Source organism: Mesocricetus auratus, unplaced genomic scaffold (assembly GCF_017639785.1).
Source record: "Mesocricetus auratus isolate SY011 unplaced genomic scaffold, BCM_Maur_2.0 Super-Scaffold_100015, whole genome shotgun sequence".
NCBI classification, from domain to species: Eukaryota; Metazoa; Chordata; class Mammalia; order Rodentia; family Cricetidae; genus Mesocricetus; species Mesocricetus auratus.
Window position 1 is genome coordinate 31899842 of NW_024429198.1, and position 18125 is coordinate 31917966.

Sequence of the window (18125 nt, forward strand, 5' to 3'; positions counted from 1 at the left end):
ATTGATAATTGATGTAGGAGGGTAAGCCCATTGTGGGTGTGGCTACCTGGGGGTTGGCAGTCCTGGGTTCCATAAGAAAACAGGATGAGCAATCTATGTGAGCAAGTCAGTAAGCAGCATCCCTCCATGGCCTCTGCATCAGCTCCGGCCTCCAAGTTCTGGCCTTGTTTGAGTTCCTGTCCTGGCTTCCTTCGGTGATGGACTACATGTGGAAGTGTGAGCCAAATCAGCCCTTTCCTCCCTGTCTTGCTCTTGGTCATGGTGCTTCATTATAGTAATAGTAACCCTAAGACAGGTCCCTATTAACACTTACCTATAAAGCATATCAAAGCCCCCAGGCTCCTCTGCCCTACAAACCTCCTCCCCACTACTCTAAACTGCCTTCCCACTGTAAAACCAGCAATGCTTCTCCCACCTCTTGCTATTTTCTCTGACACCGAGACTTGCGACTCTGAGTCAGAGGCTTCTTTGACTCTCTGACTTGGTACTTTTAATGAATTTTTCTTTCCACCCAAGCAGATCTTACAGTGAGGTTAGGCAGAAGGGGCCAGATAAGGACAGCCTCAGGTATGGATTGTGGGCCTAGAAGCTGAGTGTTAGTAGGAAGGAACATTCTGGTTTTCCCTCTCTACTCTTCTGAAGGACTGAGTTGGCATTATATGTAATTAACATCTTTATTTTTTAAAACAACTGTTTATGAAAAAAACAAAACCAAACAATGAACAAGGAAAGGCTAGTGATAATAAAAGCCCCTGGCCTATCAGCTGCTGTGGACCCCTTTCCCTGTGAGTTGTCTGGGAAGGACTGAGTGGGTGGAGGGAAGGCAATTCTGAGATCTTCTATCCTGTGTCTGAAATGTCAGCTTGGGGGTAGCTCGCAGAGCCATGGAAACAGAGCTGGGTGAAGCTGGTGTGAATTGGAAAAAACACTCCACAAATTGTGATAGAACATGAGGGTATACTGAGACTCTAAGTAGATTTCACACAGATTTCCTTAGGGCTCTTTCTCAAGCGTGCAGAGCCCAGCCTTTGGTGGATGCTCTACAAGGATCTGCAGCCCCCAGGGCTTGACTCCTGGGGCTCCATCGTCTTCCACCTCCGTATGAGGTGGAAAAGTGTAAAAAGTGGAAACCTAGAGCTGGAGAGATGCTGGAGAGATGGCTAGGTGTGAAGAGCACACATTGCTCTTGCAGAAGACCTGAGTTCAATTCCCAGAATGAATATGGGTTCAAAGCTATCTCTAACTCCAATTCCAGGGGATTCGATGCCCTCTTCTGATCTCTATGGGCATGAAACATGCACAAGGTAATGCATATATGTAGGCTAAACACTCAAATAAAATAATAAAATTATGTAAGTCTACTAATAAAATAATAAAGAAAAATCACTACATTTTTAAAATGGTGGAAACCTAAGTGCTGTAGGGGTGAAGGGCTGCAGCCAAAACTGTGGTCTCAGCCGTGTCACGGTGCACATGTGGAGACCAGAAGATGATTTCCAAGAGCCAGCTCTCCCTTTCCACTATATGAGTCCTAGAGATCAAACTCAGTGGTCAGGTTTGACATCAAGCACATTTACCCACTGAACAATCACATCAGCCCTATTTTTAATGCCTATTTATTTACTTAGAGACAAGGTGTCATGCACCCCTGGCCGGCCTTGTAACTGGGAATAACTAAACTTCTGATCTCCCTACTTCCCAACTGCTGGAACTTTAAGTATGAGCCACCATACACAGTTCATGTGGTACTGGGAATCAAACCCAGGACTCTGTGCATGCTAGGGAAGTGCCCTATTTATTGATGATATCTCCAGCCCTAGAAAAGATTTTTAAAATGAGTTTTAAATAAATCGAATTGAAAATTGTGAATTTTTAAATATTTCATCTACTTTTCTTAGAACCCTCCAGGGTCTTATGTCATTTCCTCCAGTCTACTGATGAATGAGGCTGCCAAGGTCCAGCTCTGCTGGCTTACTTTGTCCAGAGCCTCCACACAGTGTTTACTCTGTCCCCACCTTTTCTGCACATGTACCTCACATGTCCCTGGCATGCACCCACTCACCAGAAAGCCAGAGGTGCTGTCCAGCAAGCATCGAACACGACAGATGAAGCAGCGTGTCAGGAAGGCCGAGTATTCTGAGGGCAAGCCTTTGCCCCGTTCCTGGGCCCTGAGCAACTTCCCAAGGATGGTGTTGTCTGATAAGAAAGTTCAAATAATGCAAAATAAAACATGTTGATCGGGCTGATAAGCAACAGACTAGAGCTATGAAGACAGTGGATAAGCACACGGGAGAACATGTAACTGGCTTCCATGAAGCTTGTAACAAACATGCCACCCCGTTTAGAATGCACATCTCTCCATGATTCCCCCCAAGCCTTTGCCATCCCCTGTGTCTCCAAGAGACAGTGCTTTTGACGGGTTTTGCTTTCATTGGCCCTACCCTTAATGACATTGATTTTTAGCACTGATGCCTGTGGTACTAAGGTTTGTTGCTCCGTGTTGTTTGAGGCACCTGAGGTCTAAAGTGAATTAATTATTCTGTTGAATGTTGAGGTTGGGTGGAAATTTTTCCTTGAATTTTTAAAGTTTCTGTATGAAACCATCATCTGAATGAATTCCTGGGTGAAATCCAGAACCCACATTCATCTGTCTCCTCCAAACCCACTGTTACCTACTACTTATGGAAATACTCCGTGCACAGCTCATCGTTATCAACTGGATACAGTGGATTTGTTGGGGAGTGACTTACAGGGTTGTAGTGCATGGAAGGACAACTACTATTGGGCAAGGTTTTGTTTTTGATTCTCAGTTAAATGTCCAAAGCAGATAATGGGCTTGAGAGTTTGTGAAACAAGTGATAAGTTCTTTGGCTCTTAGGGGGTGTTGGAAAACACCAAATATGGCAGAGCCTGGAGTTTGGATCTTAGGTATCTTCCAAAGGCCCATGGACCCCAGCCTATGGCAGTGCAACTTACAAGAGGCTTTAGGGCATGTGCTAGGGAGCCTATTACAATTTAAAGTGATACGTTTGGGTGTTAACATGACAAGGGGTAGAGTTGTGATTATTACCTTAATCATCAACTTGAAAGTCTCTAGATTAACTCAGGAAACACAGCTCTGGGCATGTCTGTGAGGGAGTTTCTAGACTGTATTAGTTGTGTGAAATGTGATGATATCATCCCATGACCCTGAGTCCTGGGCTGAATGAAAAGGGGAAAAGAGCTGAGTACTACCATCCGCCCCTAACCATGGGTGCCCATCCACCTCACGCTCCTTCTGTTATGATGGTTTATATCTTCCAACAGTGACAGAAATAAACCCTTCCTTCCTTAAGCTGCTTTTGTCAAGTATTTTGTTGCAGTAACAGTAAAAGAAACTAATGTGGACCCAATTCCCTTCTTTTTCCTCTCTGAGCTGGAGGCCAGTTAGGGATTTTGCCTTACTAGACACTCATACTAGAATGTGCTCACTAAATGCAAAAGAGCAAAGGTTCCACAGTTAATGGATGGAACCCTTCCAAACTATGAAACAAAATAATGTTTTTCTCTCTATGAGCTGAGTATCCCAAGTACCTGCCCTAGTGAAAAGCAGAGGAGACAGGAGCAAGCAGGATGGTGCCAAGACCCTCAGTAGCCACATAGAGTCTAGGATGGACTAACTCCTGGATGAAGGAGTATGGAGGAGGGTTCAAGGAAAGCAGAATCCTGGAAGAAATTCCATGTAGATATAGAGAAAAATGTGGATCTTATTGAAATTGGCCCACCTGTGTCGGCACGTGGGGACTGTCCAAACACCACCTGTGGAGGGTCCATGGCCCAGTGTAGCTGTCTGCAGAAGTCCTGTCGGTCATCCACATGGATGTAGTCATAGATGTTTTGGTGCATTACGTCTGTCTGAAACACAGAAGCAGCTGCTTTAGCCGCATCCTGAATTTACATGCTCTGGGGATTAAGAACCACGGGATCCCCACATCAAGCATTCAAAGACAATCCACATATGTAAAGAAAAGGCTTTGAGAAAAAGACAGACCTTTGGGAGGCTCCAAGAGCCCTCCCTGAAGGGTGTGCCTCCATGCTCACGTCATCTCAGGGCATCTTCCCTCTCTGGCCCCCAGGATCTGGCCTGCATGGTGGTATCACGTCCTCAAAGCCATGGACACTTAGGCAGAGTTGTCCTCTTTCCCAAATCAACTCTGGTACTTCATGCCAATTGTGTCACATACTTCAATCTACCCAGGTCCATGATGTGCCTAGGATGCACCGGATCATGGCCCTCACTCTGGTCCTCTTTCTTCTAACCTCCTTAAAGAAAATCACACTTGAGAGCAAGCCAAATTTTTCAGGCACTGGAGTCCTCTGGTAGCTGTCTGGTGGACAGAGCAGAAACTTTGGCTTGCAAAGGTTGACATTAGGTTTTGACTATTCCATGTACAGGTAGTTAATGAACTTGGATAGGTCTCCTATGACCCTTACCATCCTCCTAATGAGGAATCTATCTTATTCTTTGCACTGGGAGCCCATCTTACTAATGCCATTGGGTCCTGTAGCATGTCTACTAGGTTCTCATATTATGCCTATTTCTAGGTTTCATCCTTTCCAAATGAATGATTATAATAACTAGAATACTCTTCTCAGATGAGGAAAAGTTCCTTAGTTGATATCCTGGCTTCTCCCTCTCCCCCCAGGTCCTGGGCAACCTGGCCCTGTTCCTGCTCCCAACTCCTCTCCTCCTGGCCTGTGGTTTCTCCTTAGCACCCACCTGTCACTCTGCGCCAGCCCTCTCCTGGGCCTGCGCCTTCTCCTTGGGGAGCCTTTCCTAATCGCAGAGCTCCCTAATCCTTGGGCTCTCTTCCTGCCCTGGATTGCTCTTCTCCGGGCAACCTTCCCTTGCCTCTGGATCTATATTTGACAGGTGATTGCTCCTCGCTGACAGCTCAAAGGCTGTCAAAGGTTGCAGGGCTGCATCGTGCATGCCTTAGGTGACTGCAAGAGGACTCTGCATGCAGAAACTGTGTGGAACTGGACCTGGGGAGCTTGGCCAACAGCAGCTCCATGACTCCAGTTTCAACAGCCCCAACTGCTGAAACTCATTTTAAACCGCTCCCTTTCCCTTTATAAGCAGGCACCTCCTGCCTGTTTTCTTTCTGTTTCCATTTCTGCTCCAGATCTGCTAACACCTACCCCTCCCTTTGCTTCCTTTCCCAATAAACTCCATGTGGATTTGCTGAGTTTGGTGGATTGGGTTTCATTGCCCGAAGTTGCAGCAAAGAACAACAGACCTGAGTAGAGAAAATCCCCATTTTAGGAAGAATGATGTTGGAGCCTCTTGGGATACCCATAAATTATGATTCGCATTATACACACAGGTTGAAGCCCACGCCAAAGGAATGCTGGATTCTTTGGGATCTATCATTCTGCCCAGTATCACAGCTGTAGACTGGTCGTTGTGTGACAACATCATCTCCATGTGCTGGCATTTTATAATGTAGCCGCCATTCTTTCCTCCTATCTTTGCCTTGCTCTCTCTACAAACATCTGTCGTCCCCCTGGTATTTGCTCTAAGTATGATACAAACAGGAGATACAATGGTTTTCTCTGACTTGGATGACTGCAGGAGTGGATGTTTTCATAGGTCCAGGCCACTAGTCTCTGAGCAGTGCTGATTGTGGGTCTGCCTGACTTGCACTATCACACTTAACGCCTAGTCCCTGAGAAACCTGTTCCTTGCCATCTGGCAACCCCCTCCTCTCCTAGGAATGCTATTCTATTGGCACATGCATGTCAATGAAGATTCTAGAATTAGAGTGCCAATGTTCACCCAAAGTGCATCTGCTTCTACTGTAATCCCATTAATTGTGTAAGACTGACATCTTCATGATGGTGACAAATCTTCAGGGTATGGTATATCTCACCATGTATTTAGACCAGCCTTGAGTTAATTTCTTGTTTTCATCATGTTTCGGGCAGTGCTACTTCCTTACAAGATTGTAACTAGAGAAACTGCTGACCTGGGTACAGTGGGCTCCCATGATCCTCAGAGTGAGAGTGCTATCAGGTGCTCTAGTACACATATTCTTTTTACCTGTTTGTTTATGACCCCGAGCTTTGTAGAGCCATTGGAGAGAGTGGTTTCCAGTGTCCACTGGCCTCCCAAGACTCGCATCTATCATCTCTACATGCCTTAGGGAGTGAAGGGGTATATCTAGGTTAACGTGAGCCGTGGGTCTGCAGTTAACCAGAGCAAAGGGCAGACAAGACAGGGGAAGAGGCAGCAAAGCCAGAAGAGAGGACAAAGCATAGCCATATATTTCTATGACAAATTAGAAGAAAACATGAAATATTTTTAGATTTAAGAAAGAAATCACTGTTTTAATAACTAATGCCACAAGTGTGGTGGCCCCTTGTCCTTCAAGGTTTCCTAGAGAAGATGCCACAAAGGAAAGCCAAGAGAAGTAATGTGAAGAAATGTGAGAAGGGGCAAAGACGACACAAAAACTAGATACTGCTGTCACCTAGAGAAGTAGTTTTTATTTCTGTTTCAAGCCACTCTCCATGCAATATGAGACAGCGGCAAGACTGTCTTTTACAAGTTACATATCCGGCAACTGTCATTTTTGCCTTCTTGGGCAAAGAGTGTATGCATCTACTACATGGCCATAGACAGTTGTCCTTGCTCAGATCATTGCGCTGTGATGCTCTGGTTCACTTGGTGATAGCTTCTACAGGTTGCTGAGGAAAGAGGAAGTTTCCTGAATAAATAAGCATCATAGGCCTAAATTGTACAGCTGTGCTCATCTGAAGAAGCTGGACAGTATACTCGGGCAGCCTCCTCGGGAAGGAATTGGCTGTTGACTTTTGTAAAGCATTTGATACAAAATGCTACCTAGATCACAAGCTATTGTAACATTTTTGTGAAATATTTTGCATAAAGTCAATGGAAACATTTTCTATAATGAAGGGAAAACTGATTTATACTTCTAACAGTTAAAGAGAAATAGTGGAGCTCTAATAAGTAAAATTCCAGCAAGCAAATTCTAACCTTGAATATAATCCACTCTGTATTTCAGTGCCTCTGTTGTTAACACCCAACTCTGTAGTGAGACCATCTGTTCGGGATAAGGGGATAAGGTCTAGGTGTTTATAGTCTACTCACATACAAGGATTAATTTAAGTAATTCTGAACATGTAGAAGGTAGCAGTTGTCTCTAGCCTTCAATCCTACACACACGAGCAAAAGAGACTATATTGGGGACTATTTTAATGTAAGAATCATGCCACCTCCATGCCCAAATTCTGCACTATCCAGGGCACTGGGACTCTAAGCAGAGGCACCTGAAGTCTGGCAAATAATGCACAGTATCTCCATGCTGCAAACAAGTCACAGTTGGTGGAGTCTACTTCAGGAAATGAAATTGCTCAAGCAGACCTCAGTCTTCTCTGGGAGCTGTTGTCATCTCAAGGAGGAGAGACTGACTCAGTGCTCTTCTGTAAGGTTCCCTCAAGACCAGGCTCATCTCTGGAAAATGGAAGTTCTGAATCACCAGGCCATGGAGATTGTACTCGGCCAACCTGAGGTATCATGGGCCACTGAGAATAGATGAAGAAATGCAGGTGCTTCGTATGGCAGGGGCACTGTTTTTCTAGGTGCCTGGGACTTTCGCTACACATTCTCAGCAGCTTCAAAGGTAAACAGCAGTTGTCAACTGCATGGATGAAGGGAATGAGACACAACTGCTGAGTGGCCGAGCCCAGCATCCCCATCCTGTCCCACTCAGCTGGTCAGTTTCATCCCTCACTGCATGCCACCGTCCCCTGGGGTCTTCTACAAGGCTTCCAGGCCAACCCAAGTCCAATGATGGAGACTGTGGGGGAGATACTGCCCAGGGGTAAAAAGGACAATGTTTGTGTGCTACCATTAACCGTCTTTCATGACAAAGGATAGCTAATTATCATATCAAGATAAGCCCTGATAGTCATAGTATCTCTTTTTCTGAGGGACTCTGGCTTTCAGCCCAGGTGACAGTAAGTTAAACTGTGAGGTGGGCATAAGAAATTTTCATATTATTTCAGTTCTGGGAAACTGTTAAAATTAATTTTTTCTTAAAAATTATATTAAGTGATAATTCTATCAGATGAATTTTAATTTTGACAACGTGTCAAGAACCCACTCTCAGATCTTGGTTTTCACTGTTGTTGGCTCTATTTAGCTTTGGTTTTTAATTACTTTATGAATTGGCTTGATGTTCCACATCACCATCCATTCATCAACCCCAGCTCTGGAGCATCTACTCTGTTTGAGGAAGCTGGGATAGCACCGTCTCCTTCTGCAGGTGCACCTCAGAGTCAGATAAGTACCCAGAGACTTTCTTCGTGCTGGTCAGGCCAGTCTGACCCCTCTGCGAACTCCTCCACCGCCCAGAGCCATGCTTCACTGTACCCTGAGGTTCTCATTCTCACACTGCAGGGATTCCCAAGCTGGGTCCCTTGGGTTCCTGCTGCTCCTCCACTGCACTCAGAGTGCTCTCAGAGCTCTTTTACTGCTACTGCTAACCTCAAGACTATTTCCTTTTCGATTTCAATGCTTTCTTATGCAGATGACACAAATTCTTTGTATTAAACAATGAGATGACTGCACAGCTTCTGTCTGCCGGAGGCAGAAATGGTTCAATAAAGCCTCAGGATGCCCCAGGAGTTGGTGCCATCTCAGGGACAAGGAACCAATTCTGGCTGATATACTATCTTCTTCACTTTGAAAGTCCTATTTGTTTTTTTCCCATTTTAAAGCTTTCATTATTTCAATTTCATTACATGCATTTATTCATCACGTGTGAGGATGGGAAATGTCCATGTGGAGATTAGAAAATAACCGGTAGATGTCAGTTCTCTCTTTCTGCTATGTGGACCCCAAACTCACATTGCCAACCTTAACAGAAAGTGCCTTTACCTGCCGAGCCATCTCTTCAGCCCCTTCCTCTTTTTATTGAGACAGAGTCTCACTGTGTAGTGTTGGCTGGCCTGGAACTGCCTATGTAGACCAGGCTGGCTTCAAACTCACAGATCTCTGCCTCTTGTGTACTGAGATTAAAAACATGCACTGTTAGCTAGGCGTTGGTGACGCACACCTTTAATCCCGGCACTCAGGAGGCAGAGGCAGGCGGATCTCTGTGAGTTTGAGGCCAGCCTGGTCTACGGAGTGAGTTCCAGGACATCCTCCAAAGCAATACAGAGAAACCCTGCCTCGAAAAACCAAGACAAACAAGCAAAGCAAAACAAACAAAAAACACGCACTGTTATACTTGGTCCCTTGCTATTTTAGATATGTTTATTTCCTAGCTTCTTTGGGGGGGGTCTGTTCTTCTTATGTTCTTCTAGGAGGGACTACGTGCATTTATTATCTGCTGGCTTATACTTGTCATCATGGCTTGGCTTCCTATGTGCTTGTGAGCTCATCTTCAGAGGGGATGTTTTTGTGATGTGGCCTGTTGAATAACCTGAAGTACCCCCCCACCCTGCCACTGCAAATTTTGCTTCATTGGTGAGCCCATGAGTTCATTTGCCTGCATTGTGCTAGTTTCCAGATAGGAATCCCTACTGTGTAGTCATTGTAATGAATGTACTATGTAGGAAACTTAAACAGGCATGTTTGTGGCTTTTCTTATGTCAGAACTGAATAAAAAACTCATGAACTATGTTGGTTTTGTTGGCTGATATTTTCCAAATTGTTCCAATTTCCCTTGATAATTGACAAGTGAAAAGCATGGGCTCTTTTATTTCTATCTTAATTACTAACTCTCTTTCAAACATGCATTACTCAGTAAATTTTTCTATCATCTATCCTCTGTCTGTCCATTTGTCTATGTCTCCTACTACTAATACTAATTTTTAAATCAACATTATCCATCACACAGCAAATCTGTTTGTCATCTCTCTTTCTTTCTGTCTGTCTGTCTATCTGTTTGTCTGTATGTATGTATGTTACAGAGTGGATACAAAAGTGTTAAAGAGGCCACAGAAAAATTCAAGGAGTTTAAGTTTACAAAGTGATGGGGGAAGTCCTGTACATTTGTTAATAAAGCACTGTTGGCCAATAGGAATCTAGATAGGTGGGACTAGGATTCTGGGAGGGAGAAACACAGGAGAATTCAAGATGTAACCGCCATGGGGTAAGAAGTCCGGAACGTCTCCGGTAAGAGAAATACTTAGATTAACAATTATGGGGTAATTACTTAAGTCAGAGCTAGCCAGGAAGAAACAAGCAAGGCCAACAGCTTCATAATTAATACAGCATCCTGTGTGTTTATTTGGGACTGATGTGGCTCTAGAACCAGGCTGGCGGAATGGCTCCTCTCAAGGAAAAAGCTTCCCTTTACAACAAAGGCCTTACTGGAGGCAGATGCAGAGGCAAACGGCTGCTGATACAGGCAGAAAGAAAATTTCTTCAGTGCATGTATAAAACATTAACAACCCAGCTGGACAGCTGCTGAAGGTGTGTAGAGCCAGGCAGGGTGGCAGGACGGAGCTGGACCTGAAAGCTGAGTTGAGCTGCACAGGCAAGGCAGAGGAGCCTGGAGAGCACAGAGGAGAGGTGCAAGACTGGGTTCGTGTGGACAGATGGATGCTGGACAAACGGAAAGGTGGGTGAGCAGACAGTCGATCTGAGCCAGCAGAGAGAGCCAAGCTGAGATGAAGCTCTGAGGATAACTAGGAGTTCTCTGTTAGTCCCTAGATGCACACACCAGGTCATCAGATTACAAGTAAATGGAGGGTGATCACCTTTATAATATTAGGTGTCCTTTTTATGGAGACCAAGTGTATCATTTACTTTTCTGTTGCCATGATGAAAACACCATGATCAAAAATGACTTACAGAAGAAATAATTTATTTTGGCTTAGAGTTCAGAGGGATACGAGTCCTTCGTGGCAAGGAGGCATGGCATAGCAGCAGGACCAGGGAGCTGATCACATCCTCAACCAAAAGTATGAAGCAGAGATAATCAGACTGAAAGTGGGCTATGGTGGTTTGATATAGAATGGTCCCCAAAGGGAGTGGCACTATTAAGAGGAGTGGCCTTATTGAAGTAGGTGTAGCCTTGTTGGAGGAAGTATGCCACTGTGTGGGCAGGTTGTGAGGTCTCCTTCACTCAAGCTTCACCTCAGTCCACTTCCTGGTGCCTTCTGATCAAGATGTAGCCAGCACCATGTCTGCCTGCATGCTGTCATGCTCCTTGCTGTGAAAATAATGGACTGTGCCTCTGAACTGTAAATTGTAAACTGCCACTACAACCAAATGTTTTTCTTTGTAAGAGCTGCATGGTCAGAGTGTCTCCACAGCAATAGGAACCCTAAGACATGGAGTGAGGCTTATGAACTCTCAAAGCTGCGCCCAGTGACATACTTCCTCTAGCAAGGCCATGTCTCCCATGATCTTGCCTAACAGCACTACCAAGTAGGGACGGATGTTCAAATAGATGAGCATATAGGTGATATTTCTCATTTAGACCACTACAATCAGGTAAGAATATTGCACCCTTCCTTAGTCTGTTGTATTCAATAAGTTCTTGGGCCTAGATTTTCTGGTAATAGTTTTTATATACCCATATGTTCATATGCTCCTACTCTGTTTTGATATTTATAGGTAGTACATTTTTTATATTTAATATCAAGTTATTTACCAGTTCTTGCCTGTGGGCAGGACTGGTTAAGTGATGACGTCTACAAGCACAGTGAGGAGCACAGATAACCTGCCTTTGCATTTGCACCCAAAATGCAGCCAAATACTGCTTGTAAATGGAGTGATCCAGGGAGAGGCACAGCCTGAAATGTACTGTTTTTACACAGTATAGAGTAGGACACACAGTAACACAGATCTGAATTCTCACTTGATCTGGTTTCCTATTGAGGCTTCTTCCTTCCTGAGATTAAACAGGAAAAGCTCCCTTACTCCTTCCTGTGCCTTGAGTCGAAGGTCTTCTTGTACCTGTTTGTTGATGAGTCATCTTCCAGAGCATGGTACTTGAGGCATCAGGGCCCCAGCCCTTTGCCCCATGGGCTAGAATCCTATAGCCTGGGCTGGCTAGGTTGTTCCTCCAATGAAGACTTTGCAAAGTTGATAAAGGCATTTCTGAAAGTAATTATGTCTGGCACACACTAAATATCTTGAGTTTAAGACATGGAGTTATTAAATGAGATGGCTCTCTGCATATGAGAAGTTGAGAGTAGAGTCTCAGCCTACTCAGGGTCTCCTGGCACCACTGAAGTTGACATGCTGCCAATACAAAGCTGGCTCACGTGACATAAAAAGCTTGATCTTAGACAGTCTTAAGCTTTGAAAAGAATACACATTTACAAACATCATGGACGCCAGGATTTAAATATATCAAAAGGCTATTTTTGCTTCATTTACCTGATGGAAGCCCAGATAGTCCACAATTGTTGCCGATGCATAAAAGATCATCCCTTCTGCACTCACCACCAGAGCAAAGCCATTGAGAGACTAAGAGGGAAAAACAATAAATAAAATTTAGTTGGCTCATCCAAAATGAAAAGAACAAGATGTGGTTAGTTCTGTATAAATTTCCCAGCATTTCTCCTGTTTTGTATGATCTCTAGAAGCCCCGACATCAACTTTCACCCACTTTTTGAAACAGCTCCCCATTAACAGGAGATGGAGGAAGTTGGCCATGGTTTGTGAGTTTAAAGACTCGGATCTCTCTCCAGGGGATACAGTACGCATGTTTAATGAAATAAAAGCATTATCAGACTAATCATCAGCATCATCACAGGAGGAAGCAAGATGGGGATCTTTCACTTCATTGTTTGGCCTTTTGTGTACTATTTTGGGATTTTTTTTCAGCTTTTCTAAGAATTTGTGTACATATTCTCTCCTAATTTCGGTGTCTAGTTTAAAAAGCAACAACAACAATCTGGACCTTTCCCCATCATCTTGACCTACTTAGTTATGACAAGAGCAATGCATTCCTTGAAAGTTTAGTTTACCTTAGAAGTCATCCAATTGGAGCACATTTAGGGGAAATGATAGGCACAAAGGACCAGATTTTAATGCTTATCAATGAACAGTTATTATCATATTCAAGTTATCTTCATGGAAGCATCATTCTGTCTTACCTTGTTTATCATCATTGAAACTCGGTTATACCCACAATTGTAGGTTCTTCTACGCATATGTGTATGTTGTGTTTAACTTAGGCTCCTTTCGTTTGAAAAACAAATCTATATCCTACCACAGTAGTTCTCAGAACTATCACCAACAAAGGTGGGCAACATACCCAGAGTCACTTACTGTCACAATCAGTGAACATCCTCTGTGTCTGCCAACTGTCACCTATCCATCCACCCATCAATCATCTCTTTACCTACCTGCCTACCATCTATTCAATATATCATCTTTCATCAGCTATCTGTCTATTATATATCTACAAATCTGTTATCTGTATCTATCTGCCCATCTACCTGTTTACCTCTGTCATCATGAAAAGGATAGCAGGGGGGAGGTTCTCATGAGTAAAGTATCTTACTCAGTCTCACTGCGCCCTGTGAAATCAAAAGTGTCTACTCCACCTGGGCAGTGCAGAACCTGGAGGCTGGGGTTCAGTCTCCTAGACAGTGTTATTCACACATGCTTCAGTGCGTATCTCTGAAGCATAGATACTTGGAGATCCTCTCATTGTAACACTTATATTTCCCTTAATTCTTAACATTATAGGTACTATCCACTTTCTTCAAGTCATTGTCAATTTGTTAGGTGGTAAATTATTTTGCCTTTATAGTTTTCATTTCTTTGATTACTAATAAGATTTAAAACATTTCATGCATTCATTGATAACTTGTATTTCCTCCTTGACAGATGGCCTATGCATGTCATGCACCAATTTTTCTGTGAGTGTTTATGCATGTCAGTAGATGTGGTGAGCCTCACAACTTGTAGTTGCAGAAATATCAGCAAGAATCCCAAAATTATGAAATGGTTGTTACAAAAGAAAGGAAAATCACACATGAGAAACCAGCTGTGCTTCATGGAAGCAGAAGGGATAACAAATAAATAGGACTGAAATCAGAACAGAGGCTACCCACATCATCAAAATTTCATTTTTTTACAATTTTTATGTAGGGCAAAAATCCCCAACAAGAGTCTTCAAGCAAAATTCAGATTTCTTACATCGGGAATTTATAGACCTACATTTTTAAATTTTTTAAAGCAAGCTTATTTCACATACCAATCCCAGTTCCCTCTCCCTCCAGTCCTCTCACTTACCCTGCCCCACCCCCATCCCAACCACCAATCAGACAGAGTGAGGCCTCCTATGGGGGACTGTCAAAGTCTGTCACATTATTTGGGGCAGGACTGAGGCCCTCCCCCATATCTAGTCTGAGCAAGGCATCCCTCCATAGGGAATGGGCTCCAAAAAGCCAGTTTGTACACTAGGGATAAGTACTGGCTCCACTGCCAGCAGCTCCTTAGACTCCCCAAGCCCCCCAACTCTCACCCACGTTCAGAGATTACATAGGGAGATATTAAGTGTGACATTTAGAAAATTAACAATTTAAATAAAGCAAGTGATCTTTTTGAAATGCATAACTTAACAAAAGTAATATAAGAACTAAAAAAAATCCAACTACCACAATATCCACTTTTTGTCTGATTTTGGGTGTTAGGGATGGATCATGGCAGCCAAGTTACCACTACTGAGTTTCATTTCCACATCTGCTAAATATCGATTAAACAAATTAACTTTCTAATGAAAATTTTCCCACAAAAATATTCATAACACACTGACAAAGAACTTTCCCAGAATGTATAAATAACTCTTCCAAACCAACAACAAAAAGATGAAAACTAAATAATGCTCCAAGCATGGGAGCCCACACCTTGAATCCCATCACTTGGGAGGCAGAGACAGGTAGAGTTCAAGGTAAGTCTTGTCTATACAGTGAGTTCCAGACCACATAGTGAGACCATGTGAGACTAAAGATAACAAGTGCTGGTGAGATGGGCCACAGCTAATGTCCTCTGCCACCGAGCCTGAAACTCGAGTCGGACCCCGAGATTCACATGATGGAAGAATTATGGGGTCTCGGGTGAGGGGTAGTTATCGAGGAGGACAGTTAAGTACCGTCCACAGAATGGACAAGGACTTGCCTGTCCTGGAAAGAAGATCTACTCAGACAGGAAAATGAGGGGAGTATGTTAATCAGAGTTGAGCGGGGAGGTGAAAGCGGAGATCCTGACAGTTTCAGATGGGAAGGCAGCAGACAGAGTGTAAGCAGCAGTTACAGATTAAAGTGGAACTGAGAAGCACCAAATGCAGAGAGCAAATAAAAGAACAACAACTACAAAGTTTATTAGAACAGACAGGAGTCTGCCTGGAGGCTCTGGGTCCTAGCTTTTATAGACTCCAGTTCCAGACACCACCACCCCTATTTGTCCTGCTCAGGGTCTCCTCCCTCTGATAGGCTCTTTCCTCACTGCTTCCACTAGCAGTTTATATTACCTCCTGAAGTGTGGGGAGGGGGAGAGGAACCCCAGGAGAAAGGAGCAACGGTTCTTAAAGGATCCATCCCTATCACTCAGCTCAGCCAAGCTCCACTGTTACCACTTCAGGAGGAGAGAACTGACCCCTGAATGTTGTCTTCTGCTCTCCATGTGTGCACTATGTGAGCATACACGCCCACACATGCATGTATGCACACAAAATAAATGAATAATACATCAAAATAGAGTTTATTAGGGATGACTGAAGATAATAGGTACTGCCAAGGAAGTGGAGAAAAAAGGGTTTTCAATCACTCTTGGTAGGAATGTCAACTGCTGTAGCCATTGTGGAAAACATTATGACATTTTCTCAAAAAGGTAAAAGTAGAATGATCAAATCTACAGCAACCACTCAATCTAAGAGAAACAAAATCAATGTGTCAAAAGACATCTGAATTCTTACGTTCATTGTAGCACTATTCACCATAGCTTCAGGATGGAAACAGTGACCATGAGCAGAACAAATGGATGACTGTGACACACAAATATGGTAGAATGCCTTATAAAAATGCCTTATAAAAATTAAAAAATAAAAATGCCTTATAAAAAATTTAAAAATAAAAATGCCTTATAAAAATTTAAAAAATAAAAATGACTTATAAAAATAACTTATAAAATTTTTAAATGACATTAAAAATAATGAAATACTGTCTGTGATTGGGTGTCAACTTAACTAGACCTGGAATCAATTAAGACATCAGTCTCTGGAATACCTTGAGAGGGATTATCTAGATCAAAGTTAGCCTCTGAGAATGTCTGTGAGGGATTTGGTTGATTGTATTAATTAAAGTGGGAAGGCATCCTAAATGTAGGCTGTACCTTCCAGCCACAGCCCAGACATAAGGCGGCTGGCAGGAAGGGGCTTTTACTTTTTGCCTGCTTGCTTTCATTGCTCGCTGGCGAGTTCATTTACCCCGTTGCTACTGCTGATCCTGCCATCACTGCTGCCATCCTAGGTTGGTGTCATAACCCAGCCTCCCAGGCTTTCAGAGGTAGATTGAAGACCAGTGGTGGCTCTTCAGGAATTGTTCATGTCTTCAGTACTTGATTGGGACTGCTGATGCTCAAAGCCTTGTGAACTGAGCAGACAGATAGCTGTGGGATCCTCAGCCTCTTTAGTGTAAGAACAGCCATTGTTGGATTACCTATATCATACTGCGTAAGCCCATCTAATAAGTGCCCTTTCAATGTATATTTATTTTACCCAATATATTCCTCTAGAGAACCCTGACTAATACTATGACATTTGCAGCAACCTAGAGAAACTAGAGGATGTTATGTCTAGTAAAGTGAGTTGACTTTACTTGAACACTGAATGTTTTTGCTAGTGTGTAAATCTTTTAAAGTTAACTTTATTCAAGTAAAGAGTGAAATAGAGGTCACTAGAAATCAGGAAGGGATGGAGATAGAGGAAGGATAAATCGAACTAGATATAACTGTGTATTTTATAAGGAACTAGCCGAGAAGGCTTGGAAGATTCTCAACACAGAGAAATGATAAATATTTAGATAGTGATAATGGGGTTACTCCAACTTCATCCTTACATACTGTTTACATGTATCAGATGATCACACTGTATCCCATAAATATGTGTGTAATTGTTATGTGTCAACAAAACACACAGTTTTGTTTTCAGTATTTACCCAAGTGAAATGGGAGAGACATTCACAAACATTATCTGAGTAAGGATGTTTATAGCAGCCCTATTCATATTCAAAAGATGGAAACAACCCAATATCTGTGAATTGGAGAATAGGAAGCACATTTATGAATAAACATAGAATGGAACATTACTACATATAAAAACAAACCAGTAAAAAACCCTATTGATTACATAAAAACATGGTGGAACTTAAAAGCATTTCAAGTAAATGCAATCCAGCTCAAAAGAACATGCTCTTTATTCATGTAACGTCTGTGAACAGATCAAACATCTACAGTGGTAGATATCAGAAAGTAGAACCCTGGGGGCAGCAGAAAGTAACTGAATTAAAGTGGGAGTAGACCTCTATACAAACAAATTTGATAGCCTTAATATGAGCCCTTTTCTAGAGAAATGTAATTTATAAAAACCGAACCCATTAGCAATAGGAAGCTTAAAATAAGAATTTCTGTAGAAAGAATATAGGAAATTATCAATAACTACTTCCCTATGTCTGCGGAGATGGCTCAGTGGTTAAAAGCATTGGCTGCTCTTCTAAAGGTCCTGAGTTCTATTCTCAGTACCCACATGGAAGCTCACACCCATCTATAACTTTGTCGCATGTGATCTGATGCTCCCTTCTGGTGTGTAGACATACATGAAGATAAAACTAAATAAATAAATACATAAATACATAAATAAGTATAAATAAATAAACTATAGTTCTTGCCATTTGCTGTTGTTGCTTCACTGACTATAGATCTTAAATGTGTTTGTTCTTTTCCTTCTCCTAGAGCACACTTGATATTTGCTATCTTTGTATATAGTTTTGTATCAAGCCTAAGTCTTTTTTTTAGACTAAAAGGGGAATTGTAGTGAGATATTCATCCGCCCTCACCTGTAGCACTGACCACGCCCGTTAGGATAGGACTA

General features: G+C 42.8%; 1 protein-coding gene across 3 annotated transcripts in view; it reads right to left on the reverse strand.

Moving 5' to 3' along the window:
• The window catches only part of Ahrr (aryl-hydrocarbon receptor repressor), an 87594-nt gene that overhangs the window by 13541 nt on the left and 55928 nt on the right, over positions 1–18125 (reverse strand). For all 3 annotated transcript variants that reach the window (XM_013123832.3, XM_040757748.1, XM_040757750.1), the window contains 3 exons: positions 12404–12493; positions 3765–3894; positions 2063–2196 (listed from right to left, as the gene is read on the reverse strand). In XM_013123832.3, coding sequence (XP_012979286.1) covers positions 2063–2196; positions 3765–3894; positions 12404–12493 — 354 coding nt within the window. The remainder of the gene's footprint in view (positions 1–2062; positions 2197–3764; positions 3895–12403; positions 12494–18125) is intronic.